This window comes from Microcebus murinus, chromosome 1 (assembly GCF_040939455.1).
Source record: "Microcebus murinus isolate Inina chromosome 1, M.murinus_Inina_mat1.0, whole genome shotgun sequence".
NCBI lineage: Eukaryota > Metazoa > Chordata > Mammalia > Primates > Cheirogaleidae > Microcebus > Microcebus murinus.
The window spans coordinates 138,411,741-138,432,596 of NC_134104.1; the positions used below are offsets into that span (position 1 = coordinate 138,411,741).

At 41.3% G+C, this 20,856-nt stretch overlaps 1 protein-coding gene across 3 annotated transcripts in view; it reads left to right on the forward strand.

Annotated features, from left to right (window-relative positions):
• The first annotated feature begins 779 nt into the window (after positions 1-779).
• TGFBR2 (transforming growth factor beta receptor 2) overlaps positions 780-20,856 on the forward strand; it is an 89,734-nt gene continuing 69,657 nt past the window's right edge. The window contains exons 1-2 of one of the 3 annotated variants that reach the window (XM_076005945.1): positions 780-1,086; positions 16,722-16,796. In XM_076005945.1, coding sequence (XP_075862060.1) covers positions 16,730-16,796 — 67 coding nt within the window. In that variant the 5' untranslated portion in view covers positions 780-1,086; positions 16,722-16,729. The other 2 variants (XM_012786606.2, XM_012786612.2) reach the window with 2 other exon arrangements.

The window sequence follows — 20,856 nt, forward strand, 5'->3', positions numbered from 1 at the left end:
GAGCTGGAAGTAGGTTGATCAGATAATTTATTATTCTATCAGGACACATCTGAAAAAGACAGGAGGGTGTTCTATTAATATTTAAACTGCAAAGCAGACATAAACCAAGATTGTCTTGAGCAAGCCTGTTTGCCCTAGCAAGAAGGGAAATTTGAACGTTTATACTGTTCTGGTCCCACTGTTAGCCCTTTTGCACATCTTCACCTGCATTTATTGGAATGCACACATAGGCATTAAGCTGAGTCCCAAGCCACTTTTATTTTTACGTTTTCTGCTGTACTCCATACGTTCTGAAAATAACATTTCCCACCATTATAGCTCCATGAGAGTTACTCATTTCTAATTAATTACCCACAGAGTCACCCCCAGGAAGAGGCAGTTCAAAATGGGATGTACTATCTAGGAGCTCATTAGAAATGCAGCATGTCAGGCTAGACCTACTGAATCAGAACCTGAATTTTAACAAGATTCCCAGGGGATCGGTATGCACATTAAAGTTTGAGAAAAACTTTCGGACTTCGACCTACAGTAAGGAAGAAAAACAGTTTACAATTTAACAGTGTATGCATAATACATACATGGATTAATATAGAGACATAACCGAAGCAAAAGTTTAATGGAGCAATACTCACCGTTACTATTTTATTTGGGGAAAAAAAATGTTTTCGCGACTAAACAGCTTTCAATACCCACTCTTGGGTCTCAACTTCGTAGTTTGGAAAGGCAAATCTAGAGCACCTAGGAACAATTCAAAAGTTAGGGGGAGGGGGCGATGTTAGTGGTATGCTATGGGGAAGTGGAGACCCTTTCTGGGTACAGTTACTTTGTGAAACGTGCGCACTTAGTCACTCCTGAGTAAATACTTGGAGCGAGGAACTCCAGAGTGGTGTGTGGGAGGGCGGCGAGGGGCCGCCGAAAGTTTGCCAAAGCGCTCGGAGGGGCTGGTCTAGGGGACGTGATTGGCAGCTACGAGAGAGCGAGGGCTGGAAGCCGAGGAGAGGGAGAAGGCTCTCGGGCGGAGAGAGGTCCTGCCCAGCTGTTGGCGAGGAGTTTCCTGTTCCCCCCGCAGCGCCCCGTTGAAGTTGAGTGAGTCACTCGCGTGCACGGACCCACAACACCCCCGCGCGCGCACACGCTCGGGGCAGGAGCGGGCCTCCTGCGCAGCTCCCCTCGGCCGCCGGGGGCCTCCCCGTGCCTCGCCGGCCTCCAGGACCCCTGCTAGCTGGCGAGCGGGCGCCACCTCTGGCCCGCACATCTGCCCCGCCGGCCGGGCGCGGGGTGCGGAGAGGGCGCGGCGCGGAGGCGCGGCCGGGGGTCCGAGGAGGAGCCGGCCGCCGCGCTCGGGGCTCGGTCTATGACGAGCAGCGGGGTCTGCCATGGGTCGGGGGCTGCTCAGGGGCCTGTGGCCGCTGCACATCGTCCTGTGGACGCGCATCGCCAGCACGATCCCGCCGCACGTTCAGAAGTCGGGTGAGTGGCCCCCAGCCCGGGCTGTGCGGGGCGCAGGGGGGGGGGGGTCCCCTGGGCTCCCCGCCTCGCCGCTGCGCTTGACAGTCGGCCCCGAGAACCCGGCGCTCGGGCGGAAACCGGGAAAGTTTCCCCTGTCGGCACCCACGCAGCCCGACGCCCGGGGCCGCAGGGATGCGTGAGTTTTTCTGGAAAAAGAGAAGGAAAGTTCAGTTGCAAGGGGCGCGGGGCGCGTTGGGTCCCCTTTGTGCGAGCAGGAAAGGCGTCGTGGCGGCCGCGTCCGAGGCGAGCGAGCGAGACGAACCCCCACCCCCGGAAAGGGAAGTTTGAGAAGTTGGCTATCCGAAGGCGGCGGGGAGCGGCGGCCCGGGCCGGCAGCCGCCGAGCTGCCAAAGTCCCCGGCACACCTGGGCCGCCGCGGTCCGCGGCGATGCTGCGTGCCCACCCGGTTCTTTCGGAGCCACCCCCTCAAAAAGCCAGTTATTCAGCCCTTAGCTCCTGGAAACGGCCACACATCCTCCCCTCAGGCCGACTTCTTGGCCCGGAGGTGTTGGGTACAAGTCTCAAGAAATGAAGAGATTGCCAAAAGGAACATGATCTGGCTCTTCTGACAGCTGGGCCTGGATGGGCAGGGAGTGGAGATAGGGGAAAGGCGGAAGGAGTGTTCACCGAGTGCCTCCTAGGTGCTAGGTGCTGGAGATTTTGCCTGGAGCAAGATAGCCCTGCCTTTAGGGAGTTGAGGGTTCTCCGAAAGTATCCCTTGGTGGAAACGGAAGGGTTAAAATCGTAAATAGGCTGCCCACCTGGTCACTGTCTCAAGATGTTTTTAAGGGGGAAAAAAAAAAAAAAAACACGCGTTCAGGAATTGGGTTCTTACCTATTTGTTATGGCAAGTGCAAAACCCCTGAGACCTCAAAAGCTAGAGCTGTAGCATTTGTATAATCCACATAACTGAGCATCTGCAGCTGTGGTCTGGATAACTGAGTATTCGGGCAAGTCAGATTCTTTTCTTTTCTGGGCCTTAGTTTCCTCATCTGTAAAATGACAATGTTGAATTTCGATAATTCGCATCACCTTCCTCTTTAACATCTCATGTGTCCCATCCCGCATTCCTGCCCTCCACCGCCCTCCAAACTGCTTTTAGTTACTTGGAGATGCCTTGTGTAGCTTTTGGGTGAAATGTGGAGGATTTCACTGTCCACATCCCCCTGAGGTACACATTTTATTTACCAAGGGGCATAGGCAGACTAACCTTTATGTTTGTCTAGAAGAAATATGCATCATAGTCTAAGATGTATATTTCAGAGTATTTGAAGTGGATTGGGAACTTTGCAAAAAGTATAACTTATATTGAAAGTGGCACAGAGGTGGAAGTTTTTAATGGAATTAGGAAGAAGCACTCTTGCAAGCAAAAAGTCTTAATACAAATTTGAGTCCTATGGTTTTAATAAAATCTTAGTGTTTCATTCTTGGCTGTTTTCCTACGTTGCAGTGTCAGAATATTCAATATGTCTCTCATTTTACTGGAGACTTAAAAACCTGAGTTATAGTTTGCAAATAAATATTAAAAATGGCACCCTTAATTTTCTGTGTACGTTAGAAATCATTACAACTTTTGTTTCAGAGTATGAAAGAAGGAAATTACCAGGCCCTGATTTTGTTAGTTGAGGTCTGTTTACAAGGATAAGATTTATATTTGCAAATTCCAGACTCAATAGTTCATGAGTCAGTTTCATTTCATCTATATACACACACTTTTAAACAATTAGCTTGAAAGCCTAGTGGTTTTATATTTGGGTTTTTAAACAGTTTTACAAAGTTCACAGATCTTGTTTTTTTTTTATGGAATTAAAGTTTCAAAATGGTTGAACTAAGGAATCATTTTGAATTTGTATTCATTTGATTCATGTTAAATTTTCAAAGATGGTGGAATGTTGAAGATAACTGTAGTGAAGATGAGAAACCTAATTCCACTTATGTTTTAATTTTCCATGGAAGTAAATAGTTTCGGGATTTTTAAAATGTAATTGATAAGATGAAAATATTTTTCAGAATATCTTCACATAAGATATGATATGAGGGAATGAAATTGTTTACAACCTCTTATTAGGTCATTTAAAAATTAACAAAAAAAACCCCATCTTCTGTTTAATAGTATCTTGACAAGTGGGCAAAGGATTTCAGTATGAGAACAAATTTCACTAAGAAATGTATTAAAACTTTTTTTTATTTTTGTTTTTGACTTAGTAGATCCACTCTTCCTAAATCCTCAAAATTAAGAAATTCCTTTTTTTTGGGAAAACTTTTAAGTGTCTGAAAACTCTTCAGATCTGAAAAATATGAGTTTTACTTTTCAGATGTTTAAAAAGAGATTCTTGCTAAGGACTAAACACTGAAAATAGTGTCATAGGGACACAGGTTCTTAAAGTCACTGTAATGACATGCTTATATTGTTAGGGTCAGAGACTAGAAATCACCAGGCCCAGAATCTGATCTTTGGTCTGCTCGCTTCCCCCACCCCCATACAGCACATTTCACTTCTAGGCCACTTCCTTTAACAACACCTTATTTTTAATGAGTTATGGTTTATACATAGTACTAACCACATTTTGAATTAAGTGCTTTCTTTTCAGTGTAGCATCCCATAGTGATGACTTCTTATCGTCTATGTAGTCAGCTTAACTGCTACCTGTTTTCTATTTCAGTTCACAGTGCCTGAGTTATCAACAGGACTTTTTAATTTTTTCTGCAAGTTTAGTTTTTAACTGTGTTTTTCCAATCAAAAATGGCATCTCCTTGATGTCACTGTAAAAAGTGGCCATTACTAATTTTTTTTTCTCAGCAGTATTCAGACCTGGAGGCACCATCCGGATGCCTGAGAGACACCTGGTCTTTGCCCTCATAGAGTTTGACACCTGGGAAGGTGTTACAGGCAAAGAGAAGGATATACATTTTCACCTTTTGTACTTGGAAGCCTTGCTGAATACTGGTGTTGTGTTTTCTAGACTCCATTTCCAAAAGCCCATTTATTTTGTTGAATGTTCTAGGAGGGGGTACCTATTGAATGTTTCCTTCTCAGCCCCTCTGAATGAATTTTTTATATTGATTTATTCTCACTTTTCTATCCCTGCCTTGTAACAGAACCCCAGTTGGGCCACGTGTAATTCCATTCACCAATTTGTAGCCAGTATAACGGACCCAGTGTGTTCATCCAGTCTTTTTGTTGAGGATAGGCTGGAGGTAGAAGAGTGTAGGGTATATATAAGCTTTGGAATCAGGCTGTCCTGGCTTCCAAACCCACTTCTCACTCACTGGCTGTGTAATCTGTTGCAGTTACTTTACTTTATAGCCTTCAGTACTCTCATTTGTAAAATAAGGATTGTGGAATTTAGGATGAGGATTAAATGAAATAAGACCTTGAGGTGTTTAACATAGTGCCTGCAACATAGTAAGTTCTCAATAAATATCAGGTTCTATTGTTATTGCTGTTATTTCTTTTTCTTGAGATAAGGTCTGAGACGCTCTATGGCCCCATATGGAGTGCAGTGGCATCATGATGCTCATTGCAACCTCCAACTCCGGGGGTGAAGTGATCCTCCTGCCTTTGCCTCCCCAAAGTGCTAGTATTACAGGCATGAGATACTGCGCCCAGCCAGCTTCTATTAATATTATTATTGTTAGTACTCCTTACCCAGGCCTAAGAAGGGCCTCAGTGACCTGGTTCCCACTTGACTCTGCAGCTTTGTATCCCACCAAGGATTGCTTGAGGTCAGGAGTTCGAAACCAGCCTGAGCAAGAGCGAGACCCCATCTCTACTATAAATAGAAAGAAATTAATTGGCCAACTAATATATATATATATATATATATATATATATATATATATATATAAGAAAATTAGCCAGGCGTGGTGGTGCATGCCTGTAGTCCCAGCTACTCGGAGGCTGAGGCAGTAGGATCGTTTGAGCCCAGGAGTTTGAGGTTGCTGTGAGCTAGGCTGATGCCACGGCACTCACTGTAGCCTGGGCAACAAAGAGAGACTCTGTCTCAAAAAAAAAAAAAGAAGGGCTATACTTTCCCAGTCCACTCACCAGTCACTCCCAGTATCACCATGGACACCCATGCTCTGAGCAGTAGACGGCTGTGCCTTTCTTCCACCTGTAACTTCTGTCTGAAACTCCTGCTACCTGGCTAATTTTCACTCATCTTTTAAGACAACTCAAGTGTCATCTTCTTCAGGAAACCTGCTTTGAATTCCCTAGGTTGAGCTAAGGTTCAACCCTAGGTTCAATCCCTAGGTTGTCTCTATCTGGGTATAGACCTCTCTCTTAGCTGGTAACAATAGCTATCTGAAATTGTATCTTTATGTGACTCCCTTGGTCTCAAAGGCAAGGGGCATGTCTTATTCAGTTCTCTATCTCTAGAGCCTCTGGCAATGCCTGGAACATCATTTAGCACCTAGGAAATGCTAAACCGGAATCAGAGACTCGTCCTACTTGCTGTAGTGTGACTGAAATGGAGCCTGTAACAACCAGTCACTGTTTATTGGGTGTTTAGTCTGAACAGTAAAATCTTTACTTTCAGTTAGAATAGTTTTAGCTCTGAACAAAATAAGCAATTTGGCTGTTTTTATACTATGTAGTTGGTTCTTGTATTCTGATGAAATATGGAAAAAGATGTCTCAACTTCTGACAAACATCATGGAAAGCTGCTAGAAGTTTTCACCCAATCCCTTTAGTTAAATAAAGTTTTAACTAGTGTAGGGCATTGAAAGCATTGCAAACTTTAAAAAAGTTTCACCAAAGAAATTATTCAGTAAATACTGATTCCTCTTTTTCTTTCTAGAAGGTTGTCAGAAGGAGACTTTTATTAAAGGTGAAGTACTGAAATCTAAATTTAGTTTTTACGTTTTTTTTTTCTTTTTTCATCAGGGTTTTATGTTTTGGTTTATAAGTGGTGAAGCAGAGCTGGTCTAAGGGAAGTATGGTCCTGTAGCCACCACTGTCTGCTGTGAAGCAGTGTGGATATTATTCAGGTCTGGTGCAAACCACTGAAATGGTTTAAAATAGGGTGTTGGGGAAACATACTTCCTGGCTACAACATGGCATTATTTAGCCAAGTTCCACATAAAAGCATAATTCTCTCACCTTGTTAGCTCCTACCCTCCAAATCCTTATGCACGGCTTCATTGGATTTAACTTAGGATAGTCAGTAGAAATGTCTTAGCAAATGTGCACCAACAGCAAGAATGCTCACTGCTTATTTTGTGCCCTCTCTTTTCCTTGTAATATTTTGCTCCACAGGTACTTATTGCTTCTGACTGAGGCAAGCAAGATAGTGATTATTATACTTATTTACCTGGCGTGTCAGAAGGGTTTGGAATGCTGCACAGGCAAATTGGCTCATCTCAGGGAGAAGCGAGGGAGAAAGGAAAGAGGGAGAACTGACATATGAGAACCTCCCCTGAGCCAGCCACTTAACAATGGCTTATCTAATTTGATCTTAAGAAACTTGCAAGATAAGTTTTATTATCTTTATTTTATAAATGGAAAAATGAAGCCCGCTAAAGGTTGCACACGCTGCGTGTGTGTATTATAAGCTTGTGCTTGCATTTTTCTGGGCTCACGGTCTATGTATGCGTCCATGTGTGTTGGGAGGGCAGCCAGGGAACGGCAAGGGGCTGTCATATTTGAGAGATAGGGAACTTACCATCTAATATCATCAGTTCAGTGTTCCTGATTTAATTGATTTGCTTTGCTTGCGTGATCTACCTCCTTTCTTCTATCTTTGTACCACAGAAAAATCAAGATAGAGTTTTGTTTTTTTTTTTACACAAGAGCATTCAACCGTTCCTAGTTTGATAACGGTGCCTTGGTGGTGGCACGCACTGCGGTGACCTATGCTTTGACCATTTATAGCAGTGGGACATGCACCATTTTCAGAGATGTGTATTGTAAACCCCAAATTCTGAGCATGCAGGACCATCATTTGGGCACAAGCCTCAAACAACTGCTGGTGAAGGCAAGAAGAGCAGAATTTATCCAACATAATAAAGAAAAAGGGGACAGTTTGACTTTTGAGGTCCAGTTAATTTGAAAACTTGCAGATGGTTAAGATTCTCCTCCTTTTTAGGCAGGCATCCTCAAACGACGGCCCCGCGGGCCACATGCAGGTGTTTTTGTCCGTTTGTTTATTTTACTTCAAAATAAGATATGTGCAGTGTGCATAGGAATTTGTTCATAGTTTCTTTTTTTAAACTATAGTCCGGCCCTCCAATGGTCTGAGGGGCAGTGAACTGGCCCCCTGTTTAAAAAGTGTGAGGACCCCTGTTTCTAGGTTTCGGCACCAAACATGGAGCAACCATCCCCTTGGATGTAGTCAGCTTAGTCAAATTATGGCCTCCAGCTTAGGTTCTTAAGGATTCCCTAGCATCTGTGTTGTTTCTAGGGTTGAAGCAACAGTATTAGAAGGGATTTAGCTGCACTGCCGGTGCCTGTGACTGAACCCATGAGATTTTATCTGGGAAAGGTCAAGACATGCAACTCTTTTCTTTTTTTTCTCTCTCTTTTCTGTTGGAATATTTTCCTCCAAATTTTTTAGCTCTAGGACTAAAATATAGGCCTAGTGTATGGGCAAAAGGGGCCTCTGTCCTGAGCTTGAGAGCTGCAGTCCCCAAACCCCCACCCCCTGTCTGTGGAAAAACTGTCTTCCATGAAACTTAGGAAGGGGGGTGGAGAGCTCCATCTGTGTTTACAGTCACTCACTCCCCATCGCTCGCATCTCCGCCTGAGCTTGGCCCCCTCCATCCCCACCCTGTACCCCATGGAAAAATTATCTTCCATGAAACAGGTCCCTGGTGCCAAAAGGTTGGGGCCTGCAGCAGAGGATTCTCTGCTCTCGTTCTTCTCTGGTCAGGTCCATGCCCTGGGGGTGAGGAGACCTTTGGGACCTCCCAATCTGTACTCTGTCCCCTGTTTTCAGACCATGTTTTATGCACATGGAAACCTCAGATTCCCTGCCCAGATGGCCCGAACTAGTATCTGCAGTTGACAGAGATTTCTGGATCCTTCTTCCGGCAGCCTTCATTGCCAATGCCTGTGCTCCCTCAGCCTGGGGGGTGATCAAGGAACAGCTGTGTGTGTGTGTATGTGTGTGTGTGTGTGTGTGTGTGTGTGTGTGTGTGTGAGAGAGAGAGAGAGAGAGAGAGAGAGTTCTGAACTTGTACCTGGTCTTTCAAGAGGCTGGGGAGATACATTTTTCAGTCAGGGTAGAAGGATAAAGCCTATTTCATTGAGCAGTTTGTTAACTTGATTTGTAACTTTTGAAAAATGTGGACATACAGTGTGTGGCCCCCTATTTTCACCAGGCCTTCCCACCTTAGAGGCGCATCGGGCTTCAGCAACGTTCCTTTGCAGAGGTGTTGGGTAGAAATTAGTTTTTGTTAATTGTATCATATTTCCCCTCAAGTCAAGAGCATTGCACATTGATGAAAAAGCTAAGAGTTTATTTGTAACCATACTGTTGTATTTCCTTTGGGAAATCTAGTTTTTTATAGCTTGTGTTGTCTTGAGGAAAACTTTGGCTGTGTCCATTTGACTTGTTCTGTCTGATGTTTCACGTACACATTTTTTTTTTTTTTTTAGATCTTCCAGTGCCTTAGTTGCATTTTTTCCACTTAGGGCAAAGTGAAGCTTACCTGCTTTTTGTTTTCTCCTATTGTAAATATTTTATTTGCACGATCCATGACCTCACGTCTCTTTAAAAAGGAGAGGCTTTTGGGCCTCCCAGTCTGTTTAGAGAGGTTAGAGAGTAAAAAGCCCTCCTAATGCTATAGGAGGTATAGAATTGTCAAAACTGAGGGTCTTAGAAAACTAGAGCTTTGGCTAAACAAACGGTCAATGCCTTTGTAAAAAAATATGGGTTGGGTGCATATTTTCAGCATTTGCTACAGCAGCTCTTTATCTGTTGAGGTGTGTATCAGTACAAAGGATTCCTTGGCTATGGGAGGCAACTGCCTGCTGCCTTGTGGATGATTACCTGTCATACTAAAGCTATGAAACTGTTCTACATAGGGAAATGGAACTGGCTTTATGCTCCCTGTAGTTTTACTAAAGAGACTTCGTGGACAAGTTTCCCAATATTGGTAGTAGCTTCCACTTATTGAAATCTTGCTGGGCACTTCGTGTATCTTATTTAACCCTCAAAACTCTGTGAGGTGGGTTTTGTTATGCTCATTATAAGTCCTGCGGAGATTAAGAAATGTATCCAAGACCACCAAGTTAGCAAGTGATTATGCTGGGATTGGAACGAAGAAGATGGTCTGGTTTGGGGATCTAGATGCCTAATTGTTATGCTATACTGAGACTAGGCTGCCTCAATTGACATAAACCACTTGTCCAGTATAGCATGAATGTTGGAAGGCTAGGGGTTAAGAGAAACAACGATAATATTGAAGATTTTTTCTAGTGCCTTAGCATTATTCATACATTATCCCATTTAATTTCCTTAGGGAAATAATGCTTAGTTCATACACCAGGTAGTGAAACATCATGTCTGTCTTGTGACCACAAAAGGAAAATGAAGTATATACATCAAGTGATATTGTTTTGGCTGAATCATGGAACAGTTATGCCATCAGAAAACTTAGGTATTCTGAGCAAAATGAGTGCTTTATTTGGAAGGGCTGAGAGAGTTCAAAGATACATCAGGTATGTTGGGAATATATATAGTAGACCCAGGTGGATTTAACATAAAGTGCTAGGAACTTAACCTTCAGAGCTCCTCCCTGATATAGGCCTATCTCCTAACCCTAGGAGGGGCCCTAGCAATGTAGTTAACAATTGTCATGAAGTCAAACAATATTTAAGAACTCTTTTAATGCCCTGAATCTTACAGCTCATATATAAAAGAAACTTGATAGAGGTTTTCCTAAATTTTGAGACAATTCAAAAAATTTATATGACATTATCTATAATGAGTTATGAAGCTGAAATAAACTTTTCCAAATTTTTCAAGAATAAAATATAAATTCTGATCAGTGGTTCTAAAGGAAAGACTGAATTGTTTATTCTGTCAATAGAGAATATTGCAAAATATTACTGGAAGAGACGATCAAAGAGCATGCAACAAAAAATGTAGGAAAAATAGTTCAGAGGTTTGGCAATTCATTAATTAATAAAAATATTTTTTTAAAAATTTTATATTTGTGGTATTTGCAGCTTTTTAAAATTTGCAATTTATATGATACATTTTAATTCTAAATAAATACTTTCATACTTAAATTTCTATTCTGAATTTTTAATTTTTTTTCTTAAAGAATGCCCCTGAAATTTACAAGCTTTAGATTCCACAAGACCCAAGTCTGTGCCTAGTGGTAGAATTTGCTTGTTGGCTTAGAAAATAAAATTTAAAGATGCCTCTCTCCTCCTTCTTCCCCCCATGGCAAACAGAGACTGAAGTCTGCATTGTTATTTCACTAAACCAAAACCTTTTTTTTTCCCCTCCAGGTTTAGCTAAACCCTTCATCATTTTCTACTTTAGTGTCCCATGCCAAGTAGAAAAGAAGTTGCAAATATGTAATTATCACAAACCTTGATCTTGAATGAAAAGTAACCCAGAACTGACCCTTAGTTTGAGATTAGAGGAGAGAGCTTGGCAAGACTAGAGCACCTTGTGCAGGGAATCAAGGTGTCTGGGTGACCAGGTTAAGTCCTTTGGTCCCACTGGGTTCCATTTTCCTTCTATACAGTAACAGGAATTGGACTAGATAAGATTCTCAGTGTTTTCTCTTCTGAAACATTTCATTCTTCATGTTAGTAGAGGAAATTATTGAAGTTGACTTAGAAAATCTTTACATAATCTTTAATCAAAGTAGAAAACTACCAAAAGTCAAAATAGGTCAGAACTGACACATACCACAAGCATCCATTTGGAGTTTGTTGGAGATGACTACTATAAAAAAAAAAAAAAAAGAAGAAGAAGAAGAAAAAGAAAGAAAAGAGAAAGAAACTATAGCTATTTTGAAAATTTCCTACTACAGGTGTCTGGGCATACATCCTGACTAAATAGAATTTTCATTTCTGCTAGTACTCACTGCTTCTTGCTAAAGAAAAGGCTTACTTGGTTTTGGTGGTAGTATCATTTCTCTTTGTTAATTATGGTGTTTTCATTCTCCCCTTCCTCTGAATTGGTAAAAGTGACTGTGAAGGTTTTTCCTAAAGTAGAAAATTATGAACTGTTTTGCCATGCCTAGGAGAAGAAGTGAAGTCTAAAGGAGCTTCCATATTTTGGGGGAACAGAAAGGAAACTTGTCTGGACATAATTACTATTCTGTTGCCTTTCAAAGATTTCTCCACCACTTTTCTTAAAATATTCTCAGAAAAGACAGAATTTGCCACAGATTGGCAGTTTTCAGACTGCTGTTTTAGGCAGGAGAGTATCTTCTGAGTCCCATAATTACATTTCTGTAGAGTTTGCAGACACTTGTTAGCATAGAGGAGGAGTATTTTAGCTGTTGTTTTGAGTGACTATCTTGTCACTACATATCACACTTATGTTGTATACTCTAAAGTATTGGGCTCATAGTATTGGGCAAATAAAGACAAGTGATACAATGTGTCCTTCAAATATGTGAAAAGGAAGAAAACCAATAGTAACGTATTTTATGGTTATTATTTCGGAATCCTTTAAGTTACATTGTTATAAAATACTTTCTAACAATCTCAACCCACCATGGGCACCTTAACTTTTATTTTTATAATTTCTATCATTAGGATAAATTTCTATTCTCATAATTTTATCACCTTTCTCGTCACGTATTTATTTCTTCTAAGGAGCAAAGGGCCAGCCTTTTCCTTTGCTGCTCTCTTCTGTTTTCCATCACCTCCTGCTGAAGCCTCTGCTTATTCTACCTCGTCACTCCTGGATCCCCACTCCTCCCTGAACATTGACATTTCGTGAGTTACAGTATGCATCAAGGCCCAAATCTTGAGCTCAAGCATTCTGACCCCCCAAAACGATGGTTTTTCTATCATCTTGCGATAACAGCAGCTAAAGATGTGCTAATACCTTGCTGTTCATAGGCTAGTCCAGGAACCAGCAGCGTCAGCATCACTCAGAATTTATTGGAACAGCAGAATCCTGGGACTCTCCCCAGATCCACTGCATTAGAATGTGCATTTTAACGAGATCCCCTGGTGGCTCATGTGCTCCTTGTAGTTTGAGAAGCACTGCTCTAATAGCATTAAAGCGTTTTCCGAGGAAGAGTCAAATGATCTGTAATGATTTTAGTGGATCACATCAGGCTAATTTCCACCAGTGAGGAAGAGGAGGATTCAAGGAGGAGTTGTGCTTAGTTATTTGAGTCTTTCGACTCCTTCTCAGCTACACAGCCTGTTTAGTTAACTGTGCGTAACTAATATACTAAAACCAGTAGAAGAGAGAGCACACTGGTGGCAAGTCAACTAAATGAGTCAGTTTTTAACCAGTCTGTTTTCCCAAAGCATCCTTCATTGGTTTTCCATCTACTGATGTTTGTCCCTTGACCATGAACTATAGAAGCCAAGAGAATCCACTTCTCTGTGAACTCACAACATTAATCATGTTTACCTCATTAGGCATTTAATCACAGTTTGCCTTGACATATGTAGCCTTTAATTCATTCTGGAGTTATTATACCTTGGGGTTTCTTAAAATATGTAGCACTCTGCTCTAAACAGAGCATGTACCCATTAAATTAATGAGTTAATGACAGGTTTTCAGGAAGTGGTTGTACTCTTCAACATTTTTTTTTAATCTTCCTCTTTTGTCTTGAAAAACTTTGCTGATGCTCAGTGAGGACCTACTAAATGTTTCTTAAATCACTCAACATTTATTTTAGACTTTTATGGTTTTGTCACTTTAGGCTTTTTCATTGATTGGCTTCTGCATTTTACTTACCATAAGGTAGCTTTTTGTGCCTCAATTACTTTTGTCTTCTAGAATTATGAGTCCCTGTCAGTTACTAATGCCCTTAAGTAACAAAGTGGCTACACTAACCAGTTCTCACCACCAGTTTTTCAGATTTTTCCAAATAATTTTATTTTCTGACCTTTTTTTTGCTTGTGACATCTGACTATACTTAGCAAAAAAAAAAAAAAAAAAAAAAAAGAAGAACAGAAAAACTTTCCATTGCCACCCATATCTCTTGTTGCTTCCTGTTGCATCAAATCTCAATTTATTCATCAGAATAGTTACATGAAATGCATAACCATTTGGTTTCATTTTTGCTCTTGAATTATGCTAGCATGACACAAACCTAAGCTGTTATTTTCTGTCACCTTTAAGAATCTAATTCGTTTTTGCCCATGATCACTCTTTGTCCCTTCTCTTGTCAGTACACATGCATTGCCATTGGTTAAATCTCTCCCGAGACATCATCTTGAACAGGTGACCCCTGCTAGAAAGCCTTCCATGAATCCTTTCTGTGAATCCTAGGTGATCACATAGCCTTCCCTTCCTCTCTGAGGTCAGGGGCTACCTCAGTGTCCCTTGGCTTTTAAGACAGTGCCTTGCACACAGATGGGATGCAGGACCAGTTTGCTGACTACATGCCCGAAGGAGGCCAAGTCTCTTCCCCATCTTCCATTCCACCCTTTGCATGTTTCGTGCTCTGGTCCCACTTGGACCAGGCTGCTTCACACATCCTTTTTGCTTACAAATTTCCCAACTTATCCACTGTTCAGATTCTCTTATTCTCTACCTGTGCCCTACAACCACCTCCACCCTTTGAAATAATGCTGAGCCTGAAAGGTCCCTTCTGTTGAGTCTTCTGTTACCATCTCAGTGTGATTCTTTGTCCTGTTCACAGCCTTTCTAACAGGCCCTGCGTCCTCACTCATATTGGCCTTGTTCGCCAAGCTACCAGTGGTTATACGTGTGTGTTTTAACTCCCTTACTAGAATGAAAACTATCTGAGGGAGAATCTTCTGTCTGATTCTGACCTAGCTCTTAGCATACATACTCACTAAATGTGTTTGCTTACCTGTTGTGTCTGTTACTGTTTAAAATTCATTGCTTTTAAAAGCAAGGAAAACTGCTTTTTTTTTTTTTTTCCTCTTAGCTTGCTTCCCTTCTCACTGCTGAGTGTGAATGTCAATGGCTTAAAGCCACCTTTAGTATTGTTTGACATGGCTGTAGGTTTGTGGGAAATCTTGAGTGATCTTCTTTGTGGGAGTTGCTCTTTACAGTGGAGGTTTGCCCTGTCTGCTGTCTTTAGTTTCTGTGAATTTCAGGAAGCTGCACTGTGTGGGTGTTAAGGGCTGTTGTTTTTCCACCCATCACAGTCTACTGCCTTTGATTCGTTTCTTCTCTTGTGTTTGAATTTTTTATAGAGGCCCCAACACATTATGACTCTAGAGGCCAGAGAGAGTCATAAAGTAAATCACACCGTCTGATGCAGGCCAATTTTTCGCCACTCTGGCCTTTCTTTCTTATGAATCATAGGTTATCTCCAGCCATTGAGATTGCTGGAGAAGGGGTGGCTGAAGGGATCTTGGTGCAATGGAGAAGGCCTGAGGACACCCTTCTGCCTGCCTGAGGGCAAGAATGTCTTATTACAAAGGAGACCAAAATGACACATGCTAAAGAGACTCAAATAGGAACCCAAATAGGGTTCCTAGAGTGCCTCACCTGGGCACTTAATAGGAGTGGGTTGGGTTTCCAAGGAAGGTTTTGAAGGCCTTCCTCCTTCTCCTCCACCATAGTCTACAACTATAGTTCCCTGCAAAGCCATCCTGAATACATATGCAGCCTAGGCACCATTCTGTGTTTCCTGTGAAAAGTTTCCAGGTATGTTTCTCACCTTCCTCCCTTCCAGTTGGATTATCACCATAAACCCCTCCTCTGTGGGAATTCTGAAGTGACCACTGACTTCAACACATTCCATAGATTTGAACTAGCAATGTCCTACCTGCTCTATCTACAGGGAAAAGGAGATGAAATAAAACTTTCAATATTCTTACGTCTTAATATTCAGTGGCACTTATTGGAAATGGCTGAAATATAATGCTTTTAATTTGCCATGCCATTGGTTAGCTTTCACAACTGCTGAAAACATTTATCTTTCAAGATTTTAATGATGATATTGGTGAGGATGTTTGTGGCAATTATATAATCTCCTACATTTATTCAGCACTTTACAAAGCATTTTCACAAACTCAGAGTGTTGCCTGTTATCAGTTTGTTAATGAGATGCCTGTTATCTTCAGGGCAAAGGAAAAGATGCAGTTTCTTAACAATTCCGTGTTAACTTCTTGAATAACTGTTGCAGCTACAATTAACCGTCTATGAGCCAAGTCTGTTGGCTTCGCTACTCCCATGGTGTAACTTCTTTTATTAAAAACAACTTGACTAGATATTAGATGTCGATGTAAGTCATTTTCTGCCAGTCAAAACAATTTTGTTCTTCTCTATATCTGTCTTCAAACATTCATCTTTAAGAAGTTCTGGGAAAGGAAGTGAAAAACAATACTTGACCTCTGATACAATGTACTGTTTTGATTATGATCAGTACTTTAATAAAATTTATCTTCAAGAAAGCCTTTGGAGTGAGCTCCTGAAAAGCTTGGGAACGTTTGATTGATCTGGTGTCAGTTCTCTCAAATCATCTTCCCATGTTGCATAAGATGACCATGGAGGCCAACTTGGCTTTTGTGTTCTCTACACTGAAGTGTCTTGAAGTTCCAAGAAAATGAAGGGATCAGACTGGGTAGTTGATAATTGTGGTCGTTCACTGTGGGCTTGTATGTACTTTATTGGTGGTGACTAATATACAGTGGAAGGTCCTGATTTTAGTGAACATTTCTGCCCGTAGCTCTTTTTAGTATATACCTCTCGGGAACATATAAAGTGTCTTTCATTGTTAGAATAGCTATTAAATGAATATTAAGAGCAAAAAAAAAAAAAAAGTTGTGAAAATAATCATTTGCCTACATGTCCAGACAGATAAAAAACTAGTGCTAGGAAAACAGAAAAGAGAAGTAACTTCAATAATCTTACTGTCATTGAGACATGCAGGCAAAAGAGCACCAGTGGAAAAAAGTCTGGTCTGATGACTTTGAAGAAAACATATTGACCATGTCTGTTTATAATCATTTTATAAAATAATCCCATACATTCATAGAGTGCTTCATTATTTGCAGAACAGTTTCACTTGCTTGTCATATTTAACCTTGGGAAAAAACTCTCTGAGATGGGCATACTTATCCCATTTTACAGATGTGGAAATGGAGACCCAGAAAGATGAAATCATCTGTCCAAGCTGTAATAAGACTGTTCATCCACTGAGACATGGTAAAGTATCATGAATTAATCTTTTCATCCACTGTACCATTTTTAGTCATTGTGCTTCCTCACTACTTCATCTGTAAGTAAATCTAAGATAAAAATCGATGATCCATCATATTTTGATATTTTCATGGATGAATTGCAGAAGAGGCAATGGAAGGGTGGACACCAGGAGCCTTGTTCTTGCCTTAAACATTAAAAACCACATTTAGGACTAGAGCATTTCCTCTGTCAAGATATGAATCTTTGAGGGTTTTGTCCACCAGTCTTACTAGAGTTCAAACTATGTAATGAGTCATTTTTCTTTTCCCCTTTTCTTGCGGGGACAGCTTCTCTTTTGTACACCATGTAGGCTGCCTTCTTGAAGGTTATGTCACCATTGTCAGTAGACAAATGTTGCTATTTATACAAGGCTGTACCAGTTGCTACAGTCCCGCCGTGGTTTTGCTCTTTACCGGAGCTTCACAGTGCTTAGCATAATCAGGAATATGGGCATCTTTGCATAGGAAGGACACTTCTTCACCATATAGACCACAGAGGTTAGGTATTATTTTTGGCTTCCTTTCCGAGAACTTCTTAAACATTGATGTCTGAATAAAGATACAGGGAAGAACAAAACATATTTGACTGGAAGAACACAAGGAACAGACATCTAATGTTTAGTCAAATTGCTCTTATATAGAAGAAGGTACACATTGAGGAGTATCGAAGCCTACATGTAGGACTGTGACAATTTCAAAGAACATGGTAAAGAATCACTTTGATTAGCATTCATTGTTTGCCATCATGCAAAGCTAATTTAGACTCCTGCTTTCATGCTACTTGCACTATAGAAATGTTGTTTTCCCCACAACATAAAAAGAGAAGCGGAGTCACAATGTCATTTTATTTAACTTTGAATACAGTAAATTAGCTCCCACACTATGATTTGAACTTCTTTCTCTCCTTTTCCACAAGTATTCATTAGGATGCTTTTTCCAGTGGGCTTAGTCGGGACTGAGGGTCATTGTGATCCTTCCTTCTTAGTGGAGATTTTCTAGCAAAGATGAGCTTCATTAAACAGTGACTGGGTTCATGCCTTTATTAAAATTGGAGAGATTTTTCTTCAAACTATAATAGATTTCAATATTATCTTTGTATGTGCTTCATTTTTAAGATGGATTCCATAGTCAATCTTCTAGAGTAATACCTTTTATATAATCCTTTAAAAAACTGTAATTTTTACATACCAATTTCCATTAAGGCATATGTCATTGTACCAAGAAAAATATTCAAACTTTGAACAGTTCAGAAATAGTCCTTCTTCAGATCCAGTATATAAACGGTGCTCAATATATATTTGTTTAATGGAATAAAAAAGGAAAATATCACAGAGCCTAGGAAGAGTAATTACATTGCAGGGATAACCGAACTTAAAATTGATGTTGTTTGTCTTACTTCTATTTAGCCTTGTGATAGTCTGAAGGAAGAGCTTATCCACAACTGTTAATTCTTATCTAAGAACTATTTGCCTTCTTAACTTCTTTGCTAGATTATCTAACGGGAGATATGCTTTCTCATGTTGGTCTCCTTGAACTCACTATTCATGTTGGCTTGTAGGGTCAAAGCACTTTAGAAATTCAGCTTTCTCAGGAAACCTGCTCCTAAGATCTTTCAAACACATCTTCCTTTAAGTTTATTGTCCCCTTGGTGATTGGCAAAGGATTTCCACCCTTTAAAAAAATAGGGACTTGTAAAATTAATCTAAAAATGATCTTTCAGGAAGAATTTACACAATGGCAACCATTGTCCTGGAGCCAGTTATGTTTACGACCCCTGCCTCATCACAAAATTTTATTCAGTGTGAGTTATGTAAACAAATTATTTGAGTTGGGCTTGATTTTACCTGTGTACATTTATAATAATGTTCTGCTGTAATGCAGTTTGTAACTTTCCTAGCAGCCAGCTCGAGACAAAGATGGGAGGCATCGCTTGCAGATCTGACCACTTCTGTCTAGTACTACCCTGCCCACGTCTCTAATGGCTAAGTTTTCTCCTGTTAGTTCTCCACTCCATATAGAATAACTCCTTTTGCAACCGTATTTGTTTTCTTTTCACCGTGGCTGAACATTGAGATCATCAGAGAGCCTTTAAAACAATCCCAATGCCTGAGCCAAACATCTAGAACTGGGGTCCCCAAACTTTTTAAACAGGGGTCCAGTTCACTGTCCCTCAGACTATTGGAGGGCCGGACTATAGTTTAAAAAAAGCTATGAACAAACTCCTATGCATCCTGCACATATCTTATTTTGAATTAAAAAAACCAAATGAGCAAAAACACCCGCATGTGGCCCATGGGCCATAGTTTGAGGACACCTGATCTAGAAATTCTGATTCATTGCTCTGGGCTAGGGCCCTGGCATCATTATCTTTTTAAAAGATCTCCAGATGATTCTTTGTGGAACTCAGCTTTAGAAACACTGATCTAGACTAATCTAGTTAGGTTACAAATGAAGAATTGGACTAGAGAGGTCAGAGTACCTGCTTGCTGCCCCACAGCAAAGAAGTACCATTTTACTGGGTTCAAAACTTCCCATCTGTTGACTTTAAGTCTAGTATAATAAATATGATCAAGATTTTAGAAGAGTTTGGAAACTCACCTGCAGAATGGGGTAAATGCAGGATCATCTGAAAGGCTACCTCATAGTAAAGATGGTCAGAAACGAAGACCAAAGGAGACAGAGCACTGTGCCTTGGGAGAGGGTTGTAAGGATGACTTTCCAAAGGAAAAAGCCCTTGACCTGGGTCTGAAAGGATGGGTACATTTCAAAAGGGGTACTTTTGTCTACTTGTTAGCCCCCAGGCCATACTTTTCTACTTGCTTCAAGAAAACAGAATGAAGCTGGCCTTGCCTGCCCAGAATGTGTGTCCACAACTCACATCAAGGCAGTTCTCTGGCTCTATCAGCCTTGGCCAGAGTGGACAATGAGCATGTGTGCCATGTTGGACCACTCCTTGCAGGTGGCACTGGACACCAGGCATCCTTGTAGATGCCGTTCTTGGAGTCTCCTCCCTTAGACTCAGCAACCTCACAGCCCGCAGAGAAGGCACTGAACTCCTTCGGGGACTTGGCGGGCCACCCTGGTGATGTTCTCTTTGTCCTTACCATAGATCTGGTGGTGAGGTGGAAATTCTGGCCATAGGGAGGCAGAAGGAGTTAACAGGTCAAAGAGTTTCTGATAAAAGGAGTTGCTCAGCAGAAAGGTTATCAGAATATGGGGCCTTAAATGCCAGGTTATGTAGTTTAGGTTTAAATTCTTTGAGGGGCTGGCCATTTGTTAAGTGGGGGAATGACATAAATAAAACCACTGCAATGCCAGGAGTTTGCGGTGGGAAGACACGGAATCCCTTTCTTGTTTTTCCACAGTGCCTCTGCAGTTGGCAGAGGGCAGGGAGCCCACCACAACCTCCCCATGCATCAAGCCAGCACCCGGGCCTTCTTGTTCCCGACCCCATGTGGGGCCTTGGGTTCCATTATCAGCACTTCATGATATTTTAAAAACAATAGTTCCTTCATTGCATCTGGAAACATGTATGGGGAAGCTCCTTAGAGTCCCAGGACTTTCAGTATTTCCCAACCTATCCTTAGGTTCTGTCCAAACCTCATTCCACACAAAGTAGCCTGAGGATACCTCTGGAAACAAATTGATTAATTCCAGGAAGTGCCTTCTTTCTCCTGAGTGTCACTCGTAGACATTTACCTGACATGTCCCTGCTTCAGGTGTCACAAAAATATGCATCATACTTTGGAATTCTGAAGAAACTTAGGTTTCAGCTGGGCTGAGCCACAGTGGGATACATTTTATTGCACTTAATGCCATTTCAATAGGCCTGGGACAGGGGAGATGGGGGTGATTGGACAACATATGTACGTGACCTCAAGTAGTTCACCAGCATGGAGAGGGTTGCCAGTAGCCTAGAAACTCGGCATTTGAGGTGCTGTTGTTTCATAATCTCTATTATAAAATTGGGGCAACTGATGTAGCTATCTTAGAGAATTGTTCAATAGAACTTTCTGCAATGATGA